Consider the following 27,976-nt stretch of genomic DNA (forward strand, 5'->3'; position numbering starts at 1 on the left):
TTTGGTCTATAAACTCTATTCGAATAATTTTATTTTGTGTTTGTGTTAAATGGTCATAGAGTTCCATTTTATATAAACTATTTGAACTATTTTAAATGTTCAAGTTATGAAATGACTTTACATTTGAAAGAGAATCTTTGAATTTTTGTGATTGTTTCGACAATCCAATGTGATACTTTAGGTCCATCATATGATGATCAAGTTTGGGGTGTTACAACTCTTCTAATATTGGGTGGCGTAGGTGGTTGGCAAAGATCAATAAGTTTGCAAGAGCGATGAACTCGACAGGGCTCTAAAGTTTTTCTCTTAATGTATTTTAGGTTATCTGATTTTGGTAATGTTTGATATCGGAGTGTTTGTAGCATAATGTTTTCCAGCCTTGGATTGTGAGGGTGGAGAAATGGTCAACATCGGTACAAGTTGATTGCATTAGGGCTTGGCTCTCAATGTATGGTGTTCATATTCATATATAGTCTCGAGTGATATTCGAATAATATTATTTTGGTTATTTGTGCTTTAAATTGAAAATGTGAAAAATGTACTATTAAAATCCATACGTTATTACATTTTTCATAAAATGCAAGCCATTTTACATCGACTTGGAAAATAGATTAAAGTTGATCAAATCATTTTACTTCAACCAAACATAAAAAAAAAAAAAATATTTTCTCTAAAAATGAATTATATGAAATAAACATATCCACAATGTCATTTTTAAAAAAATATATTTAAAAAATTCTAAAACTTTTAAAGCAAATAAATTTGTGATCAGTTTATGAAATATAAATTAAAAAATAATCAAAATCTCATATCTTAATCAACCAATAATTTGAATCAATTGTCAATAAAATTAGAGGTAAAATAAAAATTGATTTTATTAAAATAAATTCTAATTTACGTCACGTAGTCTTCAGGATAATCCTAGACAAGTTTTTCTTTCTTTTCTTATTGAAAACTCAACTTAAACGGATCAAATTAAAAATCAACCGCTTTCTTGATTCTTTTATACAATCACTGCTATTCAATTTATTATTCAATTAATTCAGATCAAATACTATATAGATTTAATATAAAGATGACCCTTTCAACCCAATTTTATGATCCACGTACTCGATTAAATTAAACTTTTAGATGTATATTAACTAAAAGTGTGAAAAGGTGTTTTGATTTATTTAACCTAATTAAGTATTTCTAATTTGATGTCTCATATAGTGCTATCTTTTCCTTGTGCTAAACGTCTTTCATACTTGATGGTTATAAATATAAACGTCCCCTTGTCTTGCAAATTCAATATTCACGTTGAGAAAACAAACTGTTTGCAATGTCTAGTGAGGAGAATTCTTTTTACGACGATTGTTTTATTATCCACCCGGATGATCCAAGTTACTTTGATCTTTTCGGCCTGCTGTTTTCCTCTAAATTGGGGCGAAGAAGGTTCATCGACTGTCCACATCAGTCTAATCTGAGTTTTGTCCGTCGATGGATCATCTTCGTCTCGATTCTCCTTCAAAAACTCACCCTTTCCATGAGAATACCTTTAATACTCACCAGGAATGTGCTCGAGATGTCTCTGAATCTTGTTTCATGGAACGGTGGTTTGTTCCGTCTCCCGTTCAGACTCATGACAGGTTTCAGATTTCTTTCATAATCATAATTCTATCATTTCTTAATATTTATCATACCAGTTAAGGCTAGAAATGAGACGAGATAAATTGAAAGTTATTTGGATCCGATTCGATTAAAGATTGGTCAATACACGTATTGATTAGACTCAACTTTGAGTTCTTAACGAGATGTAGCGAGCTAATTATTAATATGTTTTTAAAAATAATATATTATTTTTATTTTTTTAAATTAAATTAAATTATTATTATTATTATTATTATATATATGTATATTTAAAATAAAATATAAGATTTTCATGTACTTATTCATGCTCGAACTCGGGTTTGAGCTTTAATCGAGCTGAATCTAGGGGTGTAAACGAGCCGAGTCGAGCTCGAGTATTGCTCGAAAACTCTGAAATGGAGCTCGACTCGACTCGACTCGAAAACTTGCGAGCTTAAAATTTTCTAGCTCGACTCGAACTCAAAATCCTGAACTAAAACTTGTGAGCAGCTCGAAAAGACTCGAAATGAAAAAATTTCTTAAACTTAACTCGATTGAAGCCTCAAACTCAAACTCGAATATAAACCTTAAATACATGAAATTTAAATATATGAAATCTTACTGTAATTTTTTTTAAAAAATCAATACATAAAATATTAATATTATTATTAATTTATTTTTTTAAAATAAAATATTAATATATTATATTTTCGAGCTGCTCACGAGCTTTTCGAGTCGAATATCGAGTAGCTCGTTTTAGCTCGTTAAGAACTCGAGTCGAGTCCATTCGATCCGAGCATTTATTGAGCCTTGACTTGATCGAGTCGATCTCGAATAGCTCGCGATCTGTCTCGTCTCATTTACAGCCCTAGCTGAATCTGAGAATGTTTCGAGTTCAAGTTTTTTTTGAGCTCGAGACGAACTTCAATTTTTGATTTCGATTCGAGATTGACAATTTTAAGTTTGCAAGATTTTGAGTGGACTCGAGCTCAATTTTAAATTTTTCGAGTGGAGTCGAACTCAGTAAAGGTGTTCATTTTTTTAACTGGATTAACCAACCGAATCAAATTAGTTTAGGTAATTCGGTTGGCCTTCCGAATTAGTTTGGTCTGGGAACGATTATTTTTTTGAATATTCAGTTAAAGGTTAATTCAGTTCGAAATCAGTTAAATAACCAATTTAACTTAAAATATTAAATATTATATTATATATATTGAATACATATTTTAAATTCAAATCTATTGAGAATTAAGACCAAATTATTTTTTAACCACACTAGACTCATTAAATTATCAAGACATAATTAAATTTTAACTCAAATAAAAAATTAACCGATCGGATTAACAGGACTTTATTCGATTCGGTTAATATTTTTTAAAAAAATCAGTTCGATTAACGGTTAAAAAAAATTTAATTAATTTGATTAATGAAAATTCAGTTCGATCAGTGACCAAATTAACCGAATAAATTCCCCTAACTTACAGCCCCAAAACCGGTATTAGTTTGCATGAAAAATAGAATGTTTTATGACTAAAAAGGTATAACGTACAAGAAGCAGAGATGACGTTTAATGGTGCAGGGAAATTAGAGTGGCCGCACAAGTCATCGGCGAAGTTCAGATCGTTGATGGCATTTATCGACCCTCGCGTTGAATTAGACGACAAAATTAAGCCTGGTGACGCCAAATATAAAGCGTCGCTGTGTATGATGTCTGCCAAATTTTCATATGAGAATGAAGCTTACATTAAAACCAATATCATGGAGCACTGGAAGGTATTTTCTTTTAATATTTGCATTTCATCAACTATTTCTTTCAGATTTAGTTTTTTTAAAGAAAGATTAATGGAAATTTTAATATATATATATATATATATATATATATATAAAAGTGTTTTAACTATATACAAAATTAATTTTAGATGTATAAAGATTTTTTTGTTAAAAGTAGATACATAACGTTTAAAAAATTATATTTTTAAGTGTCTATATTGTAACAGCCGTTAAAAAAACTGTTAAGTGACACGTATCGTACTTTTATTTTAATTTAAAAATTATTATTATTTAAAAAATCTCATTTTTTAAATTTACAAAAATACCCCAAAATTCCTAAATTCTAAATACTCAAACCCTAAAATCTAATCTTTCTCGCCGTCGATCACCACCAACGTCGTTAGTGCCGGTCGAAACTACCACGTTGTTGACCAGCCGAAGAACGATGATGCACAATGAGTGAAAAACGAATGGTCGAAACCCCAAGCTATCATTAGGGTTCGTCCATTGGTCGTCGGGGATCGTATGTCTGGAAGGGAGGGGGACGAGAAAGAGGTGGGGAGATGAGAGGGAGAGAAAGCAGGGGGCGGACAGGAGGGAAGGGATGGCGGAGGGGTGGGGGGATTTTTTATTTAAAAAAAAAATATGCATTGCCATTGAACCTTTTACTTTCCTAAATTAAAGAAAAAAAATAACAATTTAACGTTGTTTTGCAGATGAAATTCTACGAGTTCTGGAACGGTATGTAAGATGCAAGCTTCTGCTTAAACTCCACATGCCAGTTAATAGGACATAAAAAACCCATTGTTTTCTTTCGGTTCAATTTCCGTTCCATTTTGCCAAGATTTATATAGGATTCCATTTTCTTCTTCACTATTGCTTCATTTTAAGTCCTAGTTCGGTCATCCTTTTTAACAGATTTCGAAGATCATATCACAACCGAAGTCTTTATGATGCAAGACACATTGTCTAACCCAAACTTGATCGTGGTTGCATTCCGAGGCACCGAACCTTTGCAGCTGTTGTGGAATTCGGGTTAATTTCCACCAATAACAGATTCACCTTCGAAACTATTATCTAGGTTACTAGTGTCAAAACGATTGTACTAAAAATCACCCCAAGGTATATTCCCAGGAAAAAGGAAGGGTCACAATGGTCCCTCTTAAAACTCACTTTCCTTAGACAGAACTACCAAGACAAGTAATTTTAATAGGACAATAATTAACAACAACTATACCCGACAATAGCTATTAAATAGACATAAAAGAGAACACCAAAATATTTTACTAATAGAGAAAATATTACAAAGAGAGAAAGAATACAAATAGCCTTTAATATAGAAGAAGGCTTATATTTGTAGTATAATTAACTAAGGAGGAGGATGACTTTATTTATAACAAAAGAATTTCCCCTCCTCCTTATACACAACCAATGTGGAACTTTGCCAAAAACCAACAAATCTCCACCTTGGCAAATTCCACACACATCTCTAAAAAAACAATCTTTTAATTTGTAACAATATTGACCAAGTCTAAACAATGTTTAAACTTGACCGCAGTTACCACTTTTGTCAACATATCGGCAGGATTCTCAGTGGTCCGAATCTTCTGGATTATGACTCCACCTTCTTCTAGAATCTCTCGTACAAAGTGATATCGAACATCGATGTGCTTCATCCTTGCATGGTAAACCTGGTTCTTTGCTAAATGAATAGCACTCTGACTGTCACAGTGCACTTTGATGTGTTTTTGTTCCATTCCCAATTCACCAAGCAACCCTTGAAGCCAAATTGCCTCCTTCACAGCCTTTGTAACTGCCATATACTCTGCCTCTGTAGTAGACAAAGCCACTGTTGACTGTAAGGTGGACTTCCAACTGACTGGTGCCTTTGCAAATGTAAACACATAACCAGTAGTTGATCGACGCTTGTCCAAATCACCTGCTTAGTCTGAATCACAATACCCAACTATACACTGACCGTCTTGTTTGTCCTGCTGAAAGACCAAACCAACATCTACGGTGTTCAGAATATACCGCAGAATCCATTTCACAGCTTGCCAATGCTCCTTTCTAGGATCATGTATATACCTGCTCACAACCCCAAATGCCTGTGAAATATCGGGTCTCGTACACACCATTGCATACATCAAGCTACCAACAGCACTTGCATACGGAACCTTTGACATGTATTCCCGTTCTGCATCATCCTTAGGTGACATTGATGCACCGAGCTTGAAATGAGGAGCAAGAGGTGTACTAATTGGTTTTGACATCTCATTTATGCCAAAACGTTTTAGTACCTTCCTCAGATATTCTTTCTGAGACAAACAAAGGCTCCCCAATTTCTTATCCCTTGATATCTCCATGCCTAGAATCTTCTTCGCTTCACCAAGATCCTTCATCTCAAACTCCTTGTTCAATTGAGTCTTTAGTTTCGCAATTTCTGTCTGACTCCTGGAAGCTATCAACATATCATCAACATAAAGAAGAAGATATATATAGGATCCGTCTTCTAGCTCGCGTAAATACACACAATGATCATATTTGCTTCTTGTGTACTTATGTTCTATCATAAACTTGTCAAATCGCTTGTACCACTGCCTTGGAGATTGCTTCAATCCGTACAACGATTTTTCTAATTTGCACACCATCTCTTCTTTTTCAGCAACTTTGAATCCATCTGGCTGAGTCATGTAGATTTCCTCATCCAAGTCTCCATGTAAAAATGCAGTTTTTACATCCATCTGAACTAGTTCCAAATCCAACTGCGCTACCAAAGCCAACAAAATTCTGATGGATGAATGTTTTACAACTGGAGAAAATACTTCATTATAATCAACTCCTTCCGTTTGAGTGTAGCCTTTAGCCACCAATCTTGCTTTGTAGCGGATATTATTCTTGTCAGGAAATCCATCTTTCTTTGCATATACCCACTTGCACCCAATTGCCTTCTTTCCCTTCGGAAGACTAGCTAGTTTCCACGTCTAATTCTTTTGAAGGGATTGCATTTCTTCATTCATGGCGATCCTCCACTTTTTATGTTCTGAACTTTGAACTGCTTCATTAAAAGTGGCAGGAACGTCATCAATTGCAATTGGTGATGCAAAAGAGACCATATCAACATAACGAGCAGGTTGTCTAATGGTCCTCTTTCCCTTTCTGAGTGCAATTGATTCATGTTGCTGTGGAGGTTCTTGGGTCTGAACCTCTTCTTCATCTGACTCTTCTTCTACCATAGGATAGTCAACATCAGTTTCTTTACTGGTTGGGACAATTTTGCTTCCTTCAAACTCCACCTGTTTGGTAGTTCCATCTGTCTGGTCCAATTTTTCTGAAGTCACCTTTCTCAATATGGTAGATTCATCAAAGGTAACATCCCTGCTGAAGATTATTTTCTTTGTTTCTGGACACCAAAGACGATAGCCTTTCACACCAGAGGTGATCCCCATAAAGATCGCCTTCTTTGCTCTTGGATCCAGCTTTGACTCCTTAACGTGGTAGTATGCAGTGGAACCAAACACATGTAAGGAATCATAATCTGTAGCAGGTACTCCAAACCATTTCTCTAATGGTGTTTTACCACCAATAACAGTCGATGGTAAGCGGTTGACAAGGTGACAAGCATAGACCAAAGCCTCAGCCCAAAATTCTTTGCCTAACCCAGCATTAGACAACATACACCGAACCTTCTCCACTAATGTCCGGTTCATACGCTCTGCCACCCCATTCTGTTGTGGTGTACCTCTGACAGTGAAGTGCCTGACAATACATTCCTCTTCACAGACTTTCAAAAATGGATCATTTTTGTACTCTACACCATTGTATGTACGGAGACGTTTGATTTTTTTGCCTGTTTGAGTCTCCATCATCTTTTTCCATTTAAGGAAAAATCCTAGCACCTCATCCTTTGTCTTCATTGGATACACCCAAACTCTCCGGGAAAAATCATCAACAAAGGTGACATAATAGTGTGTTCCTCCTAATGAAGTTGTCTTGGAAGGCCCCCATACATCTGAATGAACATAATCCAAAATACATTTAGTATCATGGATTGTTGTTCCAAATTTCACCATCGTCTTCTTCCCTTTGATGTAATGCTCACAAAAAGCTAATTTGCAAGTCCGAGCACCCTTCAATAATCCTTGATCTATGAGTAATTTCAAGGATTTTTCACCAACATGCCCCAAACGCATATGCTATAACCAGATTGCTTCTGACTCATGTTCATCAGTAGAAACTGTCACTGCTGCTCCCCCAACAATTGTACTACCCAGAAAGTAATACACATTGTTTCTTTTTCGGATTCCCTTCATTATCACCAGTGCACCAGAGATAATCCTCATAATCCCATCATTTTCCCTCACTTCTAAACCTTTTGACTCTAAGGTTCCCACAGAGATGAGATTTCTCATTAAATCTGGTACATAATGGACACCTGTTAAGTTTCTGATTGATCCATCCTGATTCCTCAAGCGAATTGAACCAATCCCAAGTGTGTCAAGAGGAGAATTATTTGTTGTGTAGACAATTCCACCTTTTAGTTCTTTAAAATCAAAGAATCATTCTCTATTGGGGGGTCATATGGTGGCTACAAGCTGAATCTAACAACCATGAACTGGAACAGCTGGTTGATGGCGTAGCAGCGAATGCGAAATTTGAATCTGCATCATCATACTCGACCACATTTGATTCTGAGACAGCCTTCCCCCTTTCAGGTTTGCCTTTATTCTTTAGCCTGGGACATTCTTTCTTCCAGTGCCCATTTTCTCGAAAAAAGGCACATTCATCTTTGCTCAATCTGGACTTTGACTTCGATCTCTCTCTGCTTCCTTTATTCTGACTCTTCGAACGGCCTATAACAACAAGAGCTTCTGCTTCGACACTTTTGTTTTCTTGTTTGTATTTCTTTCTCAATTCATAACTATACAAGGCAGCAGTTACTTCACTGAGAGACACATCAACCTTCCCATGAAGTAGGGTAGTTTGAAGATACGCAAACTCATCAGGAAGTGATCCCATCAACATCAGAGCCAGATCTTCGTCTTCAAAAGTCACGCCCATATTCATCAGATCAGTCACCAGCTGATTAAAGCTAGTAATGTGATCATTCATAGTGGTACCTGGTACATAGTTGAAGCGGAACAATCTCTTTTTCATGTAGAGTTTGTTCTGACCGCTTTTCTTCAAAAATTTCTCCTCCAGTGCCTTCCACAATTTACTTGCAGAAGTTTCCTTAGAAAATGCATACTTCTGCTCTCTAGAAAGACACGATCGAATAATACCACATGTCATTCTATTGATCCTCTTCCATTTTTTCTCCTCAACGTCATCTGGTTTCTCTCCTTCAATAGCAATGTCTAGACCCTGCTGAAATAGGGCATCTAGAACCTCACTTTGCCACATGCTGAAATGACCGGTGCTATCAAAAATCTCCATTGCAAATCTAACATTTGTCACAGCATTTCTTGCCAAAATTGAAGCTGAAGAAGCATCTGCCATTTCTGCTACAAATTCTATTTAATAGCTGCCAATGCAGAATGTCAATTATCCCAAGGAAATTTTTTCTGATGTGAAAGATCAGCCTAAGCCGCAACCACAGAACATACTAAAATAAACCAAGAGCGCTGATACCAATTGTTGTGGAATTCGGGTTAATTTCCACCAATAACAGATTCACCTTCGAAACTATTATCTAGGTGACTAGTGTGAAAACGATTGTACTAAAAATCACCCCAAAGTATATTCCCAGGAAAGAGGAGGGGTCACAATGATCCCTCTTAAAACCCACTTTCCTTAGACAGAACTACCAAGACAAGTAATTTTAATAGGACAATAATTAACAACAACTATACCCGACAATATCTATTAAATAGACATAAAAGATAACACCAAAATATTTCACTAATAGAGGAAATATTACAAAGAGAGAAAGCATACAAATAACCTTTAATATAGAAGAAGGGTTATATTTTTGGGATAATTAACTAAGGAGGAGGATGGCTTTATTTATAACAAAAGAATTTCCCCTCCTCCTTATACACAACCAATGTGGGACTTTGCCAAAAACCAACAGCAGCCCCATGACTTACGGGCGAACTTGGATCTATCTTGGTATAAGCTTAAACATATGGCTAAGGGCAAGATCCATAGTGGTTTCATCAAAGCTCTAGGCTTGCAAAAGAACAATGGTTTCCCCAAAGAGCTCCGACAACCCACCGACGACCGCCGTGACTTCACTTACTACACTCGCCGACGGAAGCTGAGGCAGGTTTTGCATGAGAATCGAGAAGCCAGGTTCATATTGACAGGGCATAGATTGGGTGGGGCATTGGCAATATTGTTTGCTGCTCTGCTGATGTTGCACGAGGAGGCATGGTTGTTGGAGAAATTGGAAGCGGTTTACACCTTTGGGCAGCCCAGGATTATGAAGAAGTAAGATATAGATATGTGAAGATAGATTATGGGTTGGGAGGAGATGTTAACCAGTACCTATAGCATATTTATAGATCAATATGTAACTAATGCTGTATTTTCTATTGAATTCAATTATAGTACCATTTTAAATGCTTTGAATCTACTTGCGAGAAAATATGGAAAAGAAAGATGAATGATACTTGTTCCATGATTATGACAACCAGTAAATGATGGTTGAGGCATTAGAATGCATGGCAGGTGAAGCAACCACTCAATGAGCCCATCTGGCGGGTTCTGCGCATTGATAAACCTTATGAGAGGCCTTTGTTACTTGATTGGCCTGGTTGGCTAACATTAAGCTTCTCATTTTAAGTTTTAGATCAGATGATGAGTTTATGATTCATCTAATCCTGGAGTTATACAACAGTATACGTACCTTGAGAAGACGACGATTGTGTATTGACTACCTCAGAGCATCCATGCAAGGCTCAGTCCGAACAGCAAATCCTCCACCATGACTACGAGAATGAGTTGACAAACCATCAGCTGCAATTACACCTAGGGATGTACATGGGTCCAGTTGGGGCAGATTTCCGATCGACCCGACCCGACTCAAAAATTATACACTCTCCATCCGATCCGAACTCAACCCGAAAAATGTATGCCTTTCATCTAACTTGAATCCGACTCGTCTTTTTGAGATAAAATTCAAACCGACCGAAATAATATATTTATAAAAAATATTTTTATTTAATAAAAATTAGGAATTTAATTGAAAAAAATAATATATAGAGGGATATTATTGTAATTATCCCTAAATATATGAGGTAAAATTATATCTTTTTGGGTCGGGTCGGATATTTTTCACTCTAAATCCGAACCGACCCGACCCAAACATAATGTCTAAAAAAACTCGACCCGAATGCGATTTCTTTTAAAAATCCGACTCGATTTGTACCATTCAACCCAACCCGACATCTTTCTAAGTTCTAATTATGAGTTTTGAGAGAATAGTAGTACCATTAAAATTCATTTAATTTTTCGGGTGTACGAAATTTAGAGATTCGTGATCATTCATCCATTGTATCGATTACACACATCGAGATGAATTCGCTTCTAAAATAGTGGATTACCACAACACGATTATCGTTTCATTTAATTATTTTATTTAGTATTTCTCAGTGTTAATGCCTCATTTTAATTCAGTCTATTTACGAACACACTGGACTAGGAAATGAACCCGGATTCCGTGTTGCATCCGAGCTTTTCTTCATAGCCCCCAACCGTGGAGACGAAGCTGAGACATTATTTAGGATATACTAATAAAATATTAGTCAAATTAGTCACAAGAAATCTCAGTTTTGTTTCCATGAATGATCAACAAAAAAAAAATTGTTGGACTTGAATGAATGACGAATTACTGCATGTGTGAAACAGATAAAGAAAAAGGAAAATCCATTGACCAACTCTAACCAAATGCAGAAAAAAAAGGATTACTTCACTTAACAACAACCGGCAAGGGGAGACCTGGCATGATCTCAAATATACAGATAGTGTAAACCGAGATAGCATTAATTCAACAATTCTAATATAAAGAAATCAACTCCTACCCTATGACTCTGCTAACAAAGATAGCACTATGTTTTCACTTTACCATGAACCGGTCAGTGTTTTTCGCAAGCATCGGCTCTTCGATCCTTGTTGCTTTTTCATCATTTCCATCACCTGTGGTTCCACCAAATAACTCCTGAGAACTGAACCAAGTGCCTCGAATCTAAATAACCAAGCAACCAATTTAGAGATTTATAAAATATAAACAGAAATGGCTCGGTACCTGATTTTTCTTCATTTCCATTATTTCTGGCTGCAGCAACCCAAGTACAGTCAAGAAAAGACTGTAAGTATGTGTTTGCCTAACAGATTTAAAGAACAAAGAACATACGTTTTGCTTCTGCAATTCTTCGTTCTCCTCTTTTAGCTTTGAAACTTCTTCTTCCTGTTCCGTTGTATAAGCCTAACAGATAAAAAACAGTGAATGCCATAAGAAACACCAAAGCACAAACCTGAGGACACACCATAATTTTTACCAGTTATCGTATAGGATAGAACAATTCCGGTTCATTTATGTTTAGCACAAACCCGAGCATTAACCATCAATGGTTAGAGAATAGATTGATGGCTGTTTAGTTGACAGAGTATTCCCAACGCCGTAAGCTGCTGCTGGTGGTTTGCTAGTTCCGAAGTTCATGTTGGTCGCCATTAAAATCTGTATACAACTGTATTAAAAAGTTAGGCCAAAAGATTTATATATAGATATATTTATATATAGTACTCTACCTACTTCAATTAAAGAACAAATTAGTTGTTTTTATTATAAAAAAAACAACCAAAAAAATACTGCAAATTAGTTGATTAATTCTCCAATAACGTCTTTTTATAAAAAAATTAATAACAAAGAGAAACATGTACATGAATTAGAAAGACATTTTTTACGATGACATGTCAGTATCACTGTTAATAATGTATCATATTATCTTATGACAATATCATCGTTAATTCTTCAAAATAGCGTGACATTATCTTATGGTGACCAAAATAAAACCAAAACTAAACGCTAGGTATGATTTAAAAAAAGTAATTAAGTGACCAAAATAAAATAAAATAAAAATAATAGTTTAGACAAATTTAGTACTTTATTTTATTTGGTAATCAAATAGTTCTATTTATTCAATTTTAGTAAACTTGAAAAATACTTCAGGTTAAATAATTTAATTTAACTTGAATTTAAAATTTATAATCCAATATATTTGAATTATCAAGTTGAATTGTGATAAAATTAATTTATCAATGTGTCATTGTTATTATACATATGTTATAATAATGTTGGTGTTTATCTTTCACTATACAAGTGATATTTATTTGTATATATTATTTTTTAAAGTAGTTTGATTGATTTTTTAATCCATCACTTGCGTGATGATATTTTTATTTTTTAATGGTTAATTTATACATTTAATCATTTAATAAAAATGATCAATCAATATAATTTATTTTATTTTTGATATAATCCTTTAGTTTTATTAAAAATAAAATATATTCAGAATTACAAATAAAATTTACAACCGTAGTAATAAACTAAATATATAATAAAAATATTTTTTTATAATTAAGATCATACAACGATCATACAAGAAAAAGATTAACAAATATTACTAAATAAACGTGAACAAAAGATAGATACGAACGCATCTAATCGTATTAACAAACGAACCATAAAAGAGATCAAGCTATTGAAAGGTCACCGATAAATCGCTAATCAGATTCGAGGGACATGAGAAAACTATCCAGAAACGCGAATCACGTATCCAAATTCAATCCAAAGGTCTAAATCAGAAAAGATCAACATGATAACAAATAAGCATCATTTTGATTAGTCGTTGCAATATCAAATCTAACTATGATAAAAAGGATAAACGAAACGGTCAAATAACTAAAAACGTACCAAAAGTCATATCAAAACATACCACAAAGATAGAAGAAAACGTGTCATAAAGACATAGTTATTAAAATCTAAAAACTAAAATAAAGTAAAAAATGTTATATAAAAAATAAAAATAATAAAAAAATATTGGCGTCGACAACTAGCATCAAGATTTTGCCGCCGTCTATTAACTAAATTTAAGCAGTTAACAACATTGTTTTTATTTATTGAAACTTCAATACAACCTGCTTTTGTAAAAACATTGCAAATCAAAGTTGGTTTACAAATTAAATTCATCAACTGATGGTAGCTCAAAAGATTTCATTTATCCATTCAAAGACTCACGTCTACATACAAGTCTTTCCCGAAAGCAAAATTTCAATCTCAACCTTATCATTCATCAACGTAATTGAAATTTACACACTTTGAGTAAAACAAAGAACTGTCTATTGTTATAGAACAAGCAGGCAGCTAACAATGGAGGTAAAATCACAACAGCAACGATGATGACATCGGACTTCATTCACCACTTGCGAGAACTTGGCTTTGATGACTTTTTTCTGGACAAAAACATGAAAATCTTTGGGAACAATGCCCTTTTCTTTTTCTTTACAACCTTCACTTCTGATGATGCTTGTTCACTCTCTGTTTTGTTCCCATTGACTTGTGCCTTTGTGCTTTCTACCGTGTTGGCTGGAGCAGGAGGTGCAGGTTCGTAGCCGTTATCTTCTTTCTTTTCCTCACCATTTTCCTTTGGATCTTTTCCACCATTACTCGATCCGGTACCCTTTCGTTGTTGTTCGTGTTTCGCCTTCCACTTTCTCAAGTCCTCTTCTACAGCTAACTCAGGGTTTTAAATAGCGTTCGCGGTCACGTTTTTTGTCGCGTCGCGTTTATCACGGTTGCGGATATAGCGGATGTTATTGTGGTCATTGCGGATATCACAATCGTGAATTTTTTTTAAAGGCGCTGATTTTTTTAATAAAATATCATTTTTTAAAAAGCAAATTAAAATAACGGAATAGTGGTCCATTATTGTCACGATTGGCCACGATCCATTAAATTACGGCCGCGATCCGTCGCTATTGGTGTGATCCCGCTTCACACCGTTATTTTTCTCGATAGCGGTTTAAGACACCGCCACGACCGCGATATCGCTATTCGACCGCTATTTAAAACCCTAAGCTAACTTACCTTTCCTGGCTTTCTCAGCCTTCTCATTAGCAGATCTTTGTGCTTCCTGTCTTTCAGCCATCTCTTGCTTCAATTCTTCCAGCTTTTTTCACGCTTCTCGACTCGGATTGCTTAGCTAGCTCAATCTGAGAAATGAAAGCTTCCACTCTCATGGTGGCCTGTTCTTCTGCCTCATGTTCATGTTTATTAAGCTCATAGTACTCGTCTATGGGAAGGATGACACCTGCAGGTGAACCGATATTAAGCTCATAGTACTCTGTCGCAATGCTTTGATTGAAGCTGAAGCCAACTTTTGTGAAGCCTTGGCAGCCTGTATCTCCTTTTCTGCTGCAAGTAATCTACTATCCATGGTGCATGCAGCAGCTTTTGCTTGCTCAGCTTCTTCCTTTGCTTTGCACAGCTCTTCACGTGCCATTTGAGCTAGTGACTTGGCAATTTCGTGGTCTTCTTTTTTTACATTTTGGGGTTTAATTAGCGTTGTAATTTGTGTACTTAAAAGCTGCAAACAGAAATCTGAAGATTTTCTGAGACTCCCTGCAGGACTTTGATATATGTAATTTTGCCTTTATAAAAGGTAGAAATGTTGCGGAAGACGGCTATCAGATAGAGCAAAATCACAACTGATAATTTGAGAAAATAAAAATAAAGATAAAAGGGACTCAATATTTACGTGGAAAACCCCTAAATAATATAGGGTAAAAACTACGGGCAACGGTAGAAGAATTTCACTATGAGAAAATAAGAATTACAACTTCTTTCGATCTACCAAAGAGAAAACAATGATAATTCTCTCTTGATAAAAAGGAGAAAACAACTCTCAAGAAACTCTCTAAATTCTCTAGTATTGGAAGAAAGCTAGAATGCTTTGGGATGATTTTGAAGCTAAATGAGCTAGGGTATTTATAGTTGAAGCTTAAGGACAAATCTTATAAATACCCTAAAGTACAATGACTAAATGTGAGATTTTACCATTCCTAAATGTCAACAAAAATGTTGTGCACATTTCGGTGCATTTAATGCTTTTTGACTTCATTTCATTTTTTTCTTCAACATGCACTTTCGGTGCATGTGCTAATTTTCAACAATCTCCCACTTGAAGATTTGATTGTTAAGATTTGATTGGAACAATCATATCTTCACACCATTCTTTCTACCTTGTACCATCATGTTGCTTACGTTTCTGACAAACCACAGGAGGATCGACATCAGGTAAATTTATCAACATTGATCGCCTTCGTCATGAAATCTGCTATGTTGTCTTTGGTATGGATCTTCTGCATATCTATCGTCCCTTCTTCCACCTTTTTACGAATGAAATGGTACTGAACTCGTATGTGCTTTGTTCTTGAATGAAATGTTGGATTCCTTGCTAGATGCAAGGTGCTTTGACTGTCACAAAATAGAGAGACATACTCTTGATTGTGTCCAAGCTCCTCCAATAGCATCTTCAACCAAATTGCTTCTTTACTGGCTTGTGTAGCTACTACATATTCTGCTTCTGTTGTTGACGTAGCCACAACTAATTGTAATTTTGAAACCCAGCTTACAGCTCCACCAGCAACTTTGAACACATATCCTGTAGTAGATTTGCTTTTATCCAAATCCCCTGCATAGTCAGAATCTACATACCCATTTATTAGTAAGTTTGATCCTCCATAACATAATGCAACATTTGAGGTCCCTTTGATGTATCTCAGGATCCTCTTTACTGTATTCCAATGCTCTTTGCCTGGATTCACCACGTACCAACTAACTACTCTCACTGCTTGTGCAATGTCTGGTCTTGTGCATATTATAGCGAACATTAAACTTCCCACTGCTGATGCATACGGTACTCGAGACATCTCCACCCTCTCTTCTTCACTGCTAGGACTCATATTTGAGGATAATTTGAAGTTAATAGGAAGAGGGGTAGAAATTGGCTTACAATCTTGCATGCTAAATCGTGACAAGATCTTCTTCAAGTAATTCTTTTGTGAAAGCCAAATCTTCCTATTACTTCTTTCTCGGTGAATTTGCATCCCTAGAATCTTATTTACTGATCCCAAGTCCTTTATTTCAAATTCCCTAGTCAATTGTGCCTTCAATTCTTCAATATGATCTTTGTTGGGTCCTGCAACCAACATGTCATCCACATACAACAACAATATAACAAAATCGTTATCACCAGACCTCTTGAAATAAGTACAACGGTATGCATTAAGTCTGTTGTATCCAAGGCACATAATGAAGGAATCAAATCTCTTATACCAATACCTCGGTTCCTGCTTTAGACCGTACAGAGATTTGTTCAACCTGCAAACCAAGTTCTTCTTTTCTTTTTCTTCAAATCCTTCATACTGGAGCATGTAAATCTCTTCTTCAAGATTTCCATGAAGAAAAGTTGTTTTAACATCTAGCTGCTCTAGATGTAAGTCCAATGTAGCACACATTGCCAAAACTACTCGAACTGTTGTTTGCCGAACCACATGAGAAAATATTTCATTGAAATTAATACCTTCTTTTTAAGCATATCCTTTGACCACCAGTCTTGCACGATACCTCTCAAATTGATCGTCACCATTTTGCTTGATTTTGAAGACCCATTTGTTACCAATTGACTTCCTTCCTTGTGGTAGTGGCACAAGGTCCAATGTATTATTTTTATGAAGGGCTTCAATTTCTTCTTGCATCGCCATCATCCATAGTGAAACATCTAAGTTGTTTATTGTCTCATGGTATGTTGATAGCTCACCGTCCTCTGTTAAAAGGCAGTATGCTATATTACCTTTTATAACATAATTTGAGTGCCAATTGGGACTTCTTCTCACACGATCTGATTGACGAGTTGTTGGAACTTCAGAACTCTCTGGTTCTTGTTCATCATGTGCTGGTTCTGCTTCAGAAGAATCTCCTTGTTCAAACTCCTTTTCCACATGTATCTGTGTAGTCTCTGACTTTTCAACGCTACCATATTCTTCTTTTCTTTGTAGCTTATCTTCTACAAAGATAACATCCCTACTAATGATCACTTTGCGGGCAGTGGGATCCCACAAGCGATACCCCTTTACACCATCAGCATACCCCAAGAATTTACATTTCCTGGATTTTGGATACAGCTTTGAAATTTCTTGGGAGTTGTACATCACGTATACAATACTTCCAAATACATGAAGGTTTGAATAATTAGCTGGTTTACCAGTCCACATCTCCATTGGTGTCTTTAGCTCTATTGCAGTTGATTGAGCTCGATTCACCAAATAACATGCGGTATTGACTGCTTCTGCCCAGAATGATTTTTCTAGGCATGCATCCCTCAACATTGCTTTTGTTATTTCTAACAAGGTTCTGTTCATTCGCTCTGCCACTCCATTTTTGTTGAGGAGTGTTCGCCACTGTGAACTGTCTTTTGATGCATTCTTTCCTGCAAAAGTCATCAAATTCTTCGCTTGTGTATTCTCCTCCATTATCTGTTATGAAACACTTGATTTTATTTCCAGAATCAAGTTCCACCCGCACTTTGAAGTTTTTGAAAGTTGAAAACACATCTGACTTCTTCTTAATATGGTACACCCAACATCTCCTGGAGTAGTCATCAATAAATGAGACAAAGTATTTTGCTCCGCCTAGGGATGTAACTGGTGTTTGTCATACGTCAGAGTGAACCAATTCTAGAATACTTTTGCCTCTAAAATTTGATGTGTTGAATTTCAACCGGCTCTGCTTACTTGTTATGCAATGCTCACACAAAGTAAGTGATACATTTGTTAAGCCTGGAAGTAGCTTTTGCTCCATAAGGACTTTCATTCCTTGTTCTGACATGTGTCCAAGTTTCTGATGCCATAGCATTGCAGAATCTGAACTACATGAGGCAACAGAGGCTTCTGCTTCTAGCAAAGTCTCTCCCTTCAACATGTACAAGTTTGTTGCTATCTTTTTGCCTTTCAGCACCACAAGCGCTCCACGGAACACCTTCATGATTCCTTTTTGTGTTTCAATCTTGCTAGCATTATTATCCAACAATCCGTAGGATAATAAATTTTTCTTCAGGCCTTTCATGTGTCGCACATCTCGAACAACTTTAATTATTCCATCGTACATCTTCAATTTGATGGTTCCCACGCCAATGATCTTTAAGGCATGATCATTGCAACTATACACAGATCCTCCTGAGACAGGTTTATAATGATAGAATCATTCTCTTCTTGAGGTCATGTGATATGTTTCTCCCGAATCAATGAGTCATATATCTGCAAATCGTTTTCTACCTTCCACGGTGGTTGATGCTTCACAACATAGAGCATCTCCAATCATCTGAAGTGTTTGCGGTATTGCCTTGTGGATTGAAGTTTTTATTTAGACTCCAACAATTCTTCTTCAAGTGACCCTTCTTTCCACAGTTGTAGCACTTTAAATTCTTCTTGCTCTTCGACTTCGATCTACCATGTTTGTGACTGCTGCTTTGGCCAGTTCCATTGATCTCTCTCTCATCGTTGTCAACGCTTCTACTTGTTGCAGATTTACTTGTCTAACTTCCTTGTTCTTGCGCCGATTTTCTTCTTATAGAACAGCAGCTACAACGTCATCGAAGACTAGAGTGGTGACATTACTATTTGTCAAGTTGATGATGAGTTGATCATACGAATCAGGTAGACTTTGAAGTAGAAGTTCAACATGTTCTTGTTCTCCTATTGTACATCTTAAGGATGTAAGCTGAGAAAATAAAGTGTTCAACGTGTTTAAGTGCTTCGTCACTGAAGTAGATTCTGGCATCCGGAGAGTGTACAATTTTCTCTTAAGGAAAATTTTATTGTGCAGCGATGTGGCCTCGTACAGTTTGGTGAGGTGATCTCATATCTCCTTAGCTGTCTTCTCCTCCTCGATGCTTGACAATACTTCATCTGCTAATGCTAGATGAAAGTTTGTCATAGCATTCCCGTCCATTTTGATCCATTTGTTGTCATCTGTGAAATCTACCGGCCTTTCGCTGATAGCTGCTAGACAACCGTCTTTCCTCAGGATGACCTTCATCTTCAATTTCCACAATGAGAAATTTCTCCCATTGAACTTTTCAATATCAAATTTCGTTGTCATAGCTTCTAGATAGCTCCCATTATTTCACTATCGTGAATAGTTCTCTGGAACCTTCAAAGAATGGATAATACCTTCTTACTTTCTTATGTTGGAGGATCCACATTTTGGTGGCAACCACAAAGACAATAAGCAGATATTACACACTCTAATCTGTCTCTAATACCAATTGTTGCGGAAGACGGCTATCGAATAGGGCAAAATCACAACTGATAATTTGAGAAAATAAAAATGAAGATAAAAGGGACACAAAATTTACGTGGAAAGCCCCTAAATAATATAGGGTAAAAACCACGGGCAACGGTAGAAGAATTTCACTATGAGAAAATAGGAATTACTACTTCTCTCGATCTACCAAGGAGGAAACAGTGATAATTATCTCTTGATAAAAAGGAGAAAACAACTCTCAAGAAACTCTCTAAATTCTCTAGTATTGGAATAAAGCTAGAATGCTTTGGGATGGTTTTGAAGCTAAATGAGCTAGGGTATTTATAGTTGAAGCTTAAGGACTAATCTTATAAATACCCTAAAGTATAATAACTAAATGTGAGATTTTACCATTCCTAAATGTCAACAAAAATGATGTGCACCTTTCGGTGCATTTAATGCTTTTTGACTTCATTTCATTTTTTTCTTCAACATGCACTTTTGATGCATGTGCTAATTTTCAACAAGAAAAACGATGGATAGATTGTTCTGTATCATCTGTTAATGTTTTTATGCTACTTATATACTACTATGAATCACGATAGTATCCAATAGGAATAGATGGCAGCTCAAACAAAATACGGATTTAAAAATATTTTTGAAGACTGATACACATATATTAGTTATATAATTTTTTCGTATAGAGTAGATACAATTAAAATTTTAAAATGGACATCATCAATAAACTGAATAATTAACCGAGATAATTCAAATTCCAATATCTATCCTAAAATACACTTACATCCGTCATTGGCTCTAGCCGGGAGTTACTTGAAACAGAGTATCTAGCAAAGGCAACCTCCTAATATAAGAAAGAAAGAAATAGAATCCCGAGTGATGGTAAAAAGGTTTAAAATAAGGGATGAAAAGAGTAACATAGTGATCATGATCAAGAAAGAATAGGAGAGTTGGCTGATAAAGATAGACAATTGTTATCTCCCTTTTGAATCTCTCTTTATATATTAAGATTTTTAGAGAATTCTTCGATTTATTTTTCTTCGATTAATCATGATGATATGTGTGACAATTTAATTAAAGGATTAAATTTAAAATTATAATGAAATTGATAGAATGTGTAGATAATAAAGACTTAAAAACGATTAATTTTATTGAATTAATTTAAAATTAGGATCAAATTGATAATAGTGTATCTATTGAGGATTGAGAGTGTAGTCATACTAATTTTGTTAACTACCATGTTAGCTCCTCCGTCTAATGTTAATGACATATAACTTTATTGACATCATTTAAATAGTTAAGTGATCTGATTGACAAAACTAAAAGATCGGTGATCAAATTAAAATTTTATAGTTAAGTGATCATTGATGTAATTTATTATTTATTTAATGATATAATTTTATAAATATTATATCATGTGATGCTATTAACTGCAACGGTTCTTCTTGTAGTCATAAAAAAAATCTATCACTATTTTTATTTGAGTAGAATATTAATTTCAAAAAGTACAATTTAAAATTATTTATATTTATTTAATTATTAAATTAAAGTTATTTTAAAAATAATTTTAAGGGTAGAATATTAATTTTCATTTGACATTGTTAATTGATTATTTAATTAAATAAATCAATATTAATAAATAATAATTTTAAATACTTATTTAATTATTTTTATTTCTAAATAAATTGAGAAATTATTTAATTTTAATTTAATATTTTTATAAGTTAAATAATAATTTTAGTATATATTGAATCAATTATGAATTTGATTTAGTGGTTGAATGTTTGAATATTTTTATGAAATGTTCTAACTTCCATTCATAAATCTAACGAATTTCTTTTATCTTATAGTGGTAGTTAAATATATACTCTGCGAAAGTAAGACAAATGTCCTGCCCAGCTCAAATGGTTCAGCGCTTTGGCTCCTCCCCAAGTTTGATTCCCAGCATGCTCACTTTAGCGAATATTTGCTTTGTTTTGTTTCTAATAAGGTGGTGACAATTAGTTGAATATAATTAATTAAATAATAATATAAATAAAAATTTAAAAATTAAGAAAATAATTAAAAAAGCCACATCAGTTTTGCCGTTAAGTTTTTAACGGCGAGGAACCAAAATGAAACAAAAACTAAACGTTGGGTGTGATTTAAAAAAATGAAAGTTTAGGCATTAAAATGGATCAAAACTAATAGTTTAGGTACTAAAATTATAATTTACCCAATTATATATTAAATAAGTCATTTAATATATTTTTATAATGTATATTATAAAATAAAAGTATATATCATTAAAAATTGTAAACTTGAGAATTTAATTATTTTTTAAAAAAATTGAGGATTTATTTAATTATTAAGTAAAAAACTTATAAAATAAAAATAGAAATATTCAAAAAAAAATTAAATAAAAACATAAATCGTTTTAAAACTATTTAAATAACTAAAAATAAAAAATTATTTATGAAAATTATTGAAATCAATAAAAAAATTAAAAAATATTCAAGAAATATATTAAAATTTTAAAATAATTTTTCTTAAAATTTAAATTTCCTTACTAGATAAATCTTTGTTCTTGTCAGTTTGAATCTATTATCATTTTCCAAACATACTGTTTTAAAAAAAAAATCAATTTTACATTAGAAAAAACAACTTTTATTAGATGCACTCTTATATTAAAGTAATGGTACGATGTAAGATAGTATATCGTATTGTGTATCTCTATCAATGTTTATTAGTTAGCACGTGGACGTGGTATGAAACCAAACGTAAGTTCCCATTCGTTTGGCGACTTCTTTTTTGGTTTACTCTTACTCTTTGAACCGACTGGTCAATGGTCATCCCCCCCCCCCCCCCCAAAAAAAAAGGAATCAAATGCTATATAAAGTTCACATACTATTTGGTGGATTTAATTACTCCACTATAATTTAATTATTTATATTTTATAATTTTTATAAAATGTAATCTCAATTTCGAAGTTAAGATTTTCGGTTAATTCTTTTAAATAACTTGATGTTACTTATATTTAATATATACATATATATATGATAAAATGACATTAGTAATTTTTTATATAGTTTAAAGTGTTTGTCGGATTTTTTAAAGTGTTTTTAAAATTGTGGTCTAATATATATATAATATTTAAAATTTAGCAATTAAATTAAAAATTAATTTTTTAGGGTGTTACACCATCAATGTAACAGAAGATAACATTTGAATGACTATTTTGTAATCAAGTGATTATGTATTACACCATCAATAAGACGGAATTTAAACCTCCAATTGAATGATGACATGTGACACCATCTGATTCGATTGTTAAATTTATTTTAATTTATTAAAAATATGACTAAATTGATAGAATATATGAGTAGTAGAGACCAAATGTATATTATACTGAAATATTTAATCGTCACATCACCCTATTTGTTAAATGTTATCTACAAGTAGTATGATTGATAATAACTAAATAATTAGGTGATCTGATTGATAAAATTAAAAGACCGATTATCAAAGTTAAAAGGAATAATAGTTAAGTAATCATAACTCAAAAATTTATCATAGGAAAAACAAATCGAACACTTCTGTCGCATTATATTTTCATGTTAAATAATTTATTGTCACGTCAATAACATTAGAACTTATGTTGATATAGTACCAATCAATATTGATCATAACATCTACTTAATTCATTTTATTAGTTCAAGTATTTAATTGAGTGAAAAAAGAATAATTAATTTTCTTTTAGAATAATTTGAAGAAATTTTAAACGTTTAAAGGAAAAAAGCACAAGGAAAAGAAATCCAATCAACTATGTTTGATTGGAAACTCTTATTGTATTTAGCTTGGTTGAAGAAGAAATAAAAAAACTAATCCAAATCATGAACGGTTTAAATCTCATCCACTTAAAAAATATTAAACCATAAATAAAATATTTTCTTTTTTCCTTCTCTTACCTAATAGAAACAGAATTTCCCCTGACTAAACATAGACGATCAAGTCAGTCAACTAAACTTAGATAAAAATATATGCTTTGGAAATGTATCCTTCAACGAATATACATAAAACCAAGACATTTGTTGCATTTACTAAAAAGGAAAATTATCTGATAACGCTTTCACACCCTATAGATGCGCATGTAACTGCTGAGAAATAATACTTTATTTTATCATTTATATCGCTTAATAAGTTCTATTTTCTTTTTTGAACAATTCCTACTTAGGAGAGGGAGAAGGAGAATTTTGGTTCTAATAGATATTGAATCAACAACTAAAGAGAGAAAAGAAGCGTCAACTAAAAACTTTTAACCACTTGGCATGATTTAGAGATTGTTGACGATAAATTCTAATTTTTAGATTTTTAAATTTAAATAAGCCTTATTTACATAATATATATATATATATATATATATATATATATATATATATAAACTATTCTTATAAGATCACATTTTTGGAAAGGGATAGGATTATCTCCATACATGCATGTTTCACGAGTCTGCAGACAACAGACGACTTCTTAGTCTATACTATAAAGGTATGAATTGCAGAAGATGCAGAGTAAAATTCGATTCCCGAATTCCCTATATATACGCTTCACTAATTCAGCCTTGTGCATACCGGAAAACAAGCTTTTCCCCTCTATACCAACACAAGTATATTTCCACTTCAAAGACATGCATCGTTCCGCAGATTTCCCCAGGCTTAATGCCCGCATGAATTGCAGTAACTGTGGGAAGAAAAGTAAGTGCAAAGGATGTGTGAGCAAGTGTTTTCCAGTGCCTTTGACTAAAGAACAGGTGAAACGTATACTTGAGAGCTTTGACAGCAACGGAGATGGTCGGCTTAGCAAGCAAGAACTCAAGGATGCGTTCTATTACATAGGGTCGCAGTTCCCCAGATGGCGAGTTGCACAAGCGCTTCATCGTGCTGATGGAGATCATGATGGTTACATAAGCCAAGGCGAGATGTATGGTCTTGTTGAATACGTTTGGCAATGTGGTTACACTATTTCCTAACTAGTTAATCTCATATTTGGCGACTGCCCTGCGAAAGAGAAGGCTACAGTAATTTGTATGCTTAAAATCTGCAGAGAGAAATCTGGAGAGGAACTCCAGCCCTCTACAGGTGTTCAATATATGTACTAATTTTGCCTTCATAATTGTTGGAAGACTAATGTGTGGATTCATATGTGTGTGTTTTTTTGACGAATCACAAAGGAGTATCTAAACTAAAGTATTGAATCTAAAACACTAGAAATAAACTAGGATAAAAGGTTTAGAAATAAACTAAATGAGTACTTAAAATATCAGTTTTGATCTGTTTTAATTCCTAAACTTTTAATTTTTTCTAAAATCATACATAACATTTAGTTTTTGTTTTATTTTAGTACCTCACCATTAAAAACTTAACAGGCGATTTGCACGTGACACCTCTTTTATGGGTAAATTACATCATTTATCATTCAACTATCTTCTCACTCCTATTTTGGTCACTAAAGTTTAATTCTTTTTTAATTTAATTACTTAACTTTCAAATTACTCATAATTTAGTCACTCTAACTTTAAATTTTTTTATTTTCAATTATATATTAATAAAATAATAAAAAAATCATGTCACAAATATTATTAATAAAATAAATTAGAGTGATTAAAATAAGAACAATTTGAAAGTTGAGTAGTTAAATTAAAATTTTTAAATTTTAGTACCAAAATAGGAGTTAGAAGATAGTTGAGTGATGAATGATGTAATTTACTCATAAAGAAATGAAGTGCAATTAAGTTGACATGTCGATATTATTGAAAAAGTAATAATTTAGATATTAAAAGTGTAATTTACCCAAGATTTTTGGATTGGAACGGAGTAAGCATACAATTAAAAAGAAGAAATTAGAGTGGAGGAATTTTTCGATGCCTACCTGATGAAGACCCTTGTTGTTGTTTTTTCATTCAAATGTAAAATAAAAGCATAATTTAGGGATTTTTTTTTGTTGAACTTAAATTTTCTAAAACCTACCTTCCTACGCAAGACTCATTCGGATCAATACGAACAAAAAGTGGCTCTAGCATTGGTTCGTAGAAGTCTATATAAACCCTTTGGTGTCACACGAGTACAGTAAGACAACGAAAAAGGGGAAGTGCCCATTTCAGCCTGTTGCCTATCGACCTCAAAATCCTTGCCAGACAATGGGTTACAAGCACATCGTTCCGAAAGGCCCCAGAACAGCGGCTGGTAAGCAGGAGCTTCGGAAAGTATTCATGGATTGCGACATAGATGATAACAGAATACTGACCAAGGAAGAGATCAAGAAGGCGTTTGATCGATTCGGTTCCTTCTTCCCTGGTTTCAGAGCTTGGAGAGCACTGCAACATGTTGATAAAAATAAGGATGGGTGCGTTAGCGTGGAGGAGCTTGACGACCTCATTGAATACGCTTACAAACGTGGATACATAAACGTTAGTTAATTACACATTAACAACTCCTACTTCTATCCATGTAAAAGTATGTGTTACTAGTTTGGAAGTGTCAGGTTTAGTAGCTTCTGATTTATCGTACGGGTTTTACTGTTTTAGACCGTGTGTTACTAGTTTTATCTTGTGTATATTACTTGTCCCTGATTAGTTTACAGTATGGGTTTTAAATTTTAATATATGAAATGAAGATGAAGAAGGTGACGTGGTCAAAGTTCAAATTTTTGTGGACCTTTCTTTCATTTTCCACGTATTTATTCTCATCAGTGAATGAGATAAATATTCGATGCTTGATATCAATGTACATCAAAAGTGATTTTGAATGAAACAGGATAAGATGAGAAGCGATTTCTTAGAATCCATATCTTCTTTTTCAATTCAATCTTCTGTTAGAAGGTATATAGATTGGTATCTCCTACAGTAGATTTCCACATGGAATGAACCAAAGTTTAGACATTTTAATTAGGTGTGTTAAGAAACCACAAAATTTACATGAAAGCATCACAAATACTAACACGTGTAATTACTAGAGGGTTTAATTAAGTTTACCACCGAATTCCTTATAATCTTTCTTTTTAAAATTATAGTTCTTTTTGGGACAATTCTAATTCCTTGAACATGTTTCATTTACACATAATAATTTTATTTTAATTTTTTATGCCATATTTGATAGTTGAAATTATAACTACACAATTACATAAATTTAAATAATGAATTATTATTAATTATTATAAAAAAGGATTGATACTACAAATAATTTCTAACCTTTGATTAAATGGTTATTTTAGCTCTTATTTTTTAAAAATTATTTTAGCCATCAATGTTTTAATTTAAATTAAATTTATCTTTATTTGAATGAAAACGGTTAGTTGAGTAACGATCAACACTTATTGTTGACGCGACACTTTCATATATATACTTAAGTGTTAATGTGACGTCAAATATTATTGATGTGTTGCATCTATTAAATTAATATCATTTATCTTTTTAGTAAATTAATCTCATTCAATATGATTATGAAATGTGTTATCTTCTTGTTAGTTTAAAATTGAAGAAATTAAATTTAATGATACGAGAGATCAAACTCCAGTGTGATAGGGAATTAGCGTCTAACCACCAGCAAGTATGAATGCCAATGACATTTGCTTTGACAATGAGATCAAAAACCTCACAGATTTTGCAGAAAAAAACATTTAAAAGTGAGGATTCTGCATTTGTAAACTGTAAATTTAAGCCAACATCCCTTTCTTCTTGCTTTCTATGCTCATCTGTTCAATCGAATTCTTGAATGGATTGAGTACATAAATCATCTAAACTCGAGTGAGTATCAAATACTGTTGGTTTTTGGCAAAAGTCCCACATTGGTTGTGTATAAGGAGGAGGGGAAATTCTTTTGTTATAAATAAAGCCCTCCTCCTCCTTAGTTAATCATCCCACAAATATAAGCCTTCTTCTATTTTAAAGGCTATTTGTATTCTTTCTCTCTTTGTAATATTTCCTCTATTAGTGAAATATTTTGGTGTTCTCTTTTATGTCTATTTAATAGCTATTGTCGGGTATAGTTGTTGTCAATTATTGTCCTATTAAAATTACTTGTCTTGGTAGTTCTGTCTAAGGAAAGTGGGTTTTAAGAGGGACCATTGTGACCCCTCCTCTTTCCTGGGAATCTACCTTGGGGTGATTTTTAGTACAATCGTTTTCACACTAGTCACCTAGATAATAGTTTTCACGGTGAATCTGTTATTGGTGGAAATTAACCCGAATTTCACAACAATTGGTATCAGCGCTCTTGGTTTATTTTAGTATGCTCTGTG

At 33.7% G+C, this 27,976-nt stretch overlaps 2 protein-coding genes and 1 long non-coding RNA gene across 3 annotated transcripts; 2 read left to right on the forward strand and 1 right to left on the reverse strand.

Annotated features, from left to right (window-relative positions):
• The first annotated feature begins 1,321 nt into the window (after positions 1-1,321).
• LOC120218423 (triacylglycerol lipase OBL1-like) lies at positions 1,322-9,814 on the forward strand. The gene is made up of 6 exons (XM_039215359.1): positions 1,322-1,628; positions 3,188-3,381; positions 4,095-4,119; positions 4,297-4,413; positions 7,610-7,641; positions 9,452-9,814. Exons 1-6 carry the CDS (start codon positions 1,322-1,324, stop codon positions 9,812-9,814), a joined length of 1,038 nt encoding a protein of 345 aa, XP_039071290.1.
• Positions 9,815-10,269: 455 nt separating this feature from the next.
• LOC120218652 lies at positions 10,270-25,828 on the reverse strand. Its single transcript, XR_005525251.1, has 3 exons — positions 25,817-25,828; positions 17,960-17,964; positions 10,270-10,350 (listed from the first exon to the last, which is right to left on the reverse strand). It is a non-coding gene; the product is annotated as an uncharacterized LOC120218652 (long non-coding RNA).
• Positions 24,262-24,721, forward strand: LOC120218651 (probable calcium-binding protein CML15). The gene has a single exon (XM_039215577.1). It carries the CDS (start codon positions 24,369-24,371, stop codon positions 24,708-24,710), a length of 342 nt encoding a protein of 113 aa, XP_039071508.1. The 5' UTR covers positions 24,262-24,368; the 3' UTR covers positions 24,711-24,721.
• Positions 25,829-27,976: the final 2,148 nt, after the last annotated feature.

Source organism: Hibiscus syriacus, unplaced genomic scaffold (assembly GCF_006381635.1).
Source record: "Hibiscus syriacus cultivar Baekdansim isolate YM2019G1 unplaced genomic scaffold, ASM638163v2 tig00110198_pilon, whole genome shotgun sequence".
NCBI lineage: Eukaryota > Viridiplantae > Streptophyta > Magnoliopsida > Malvales > Malvaceae > Hibiscus > Hibiscus syriacus.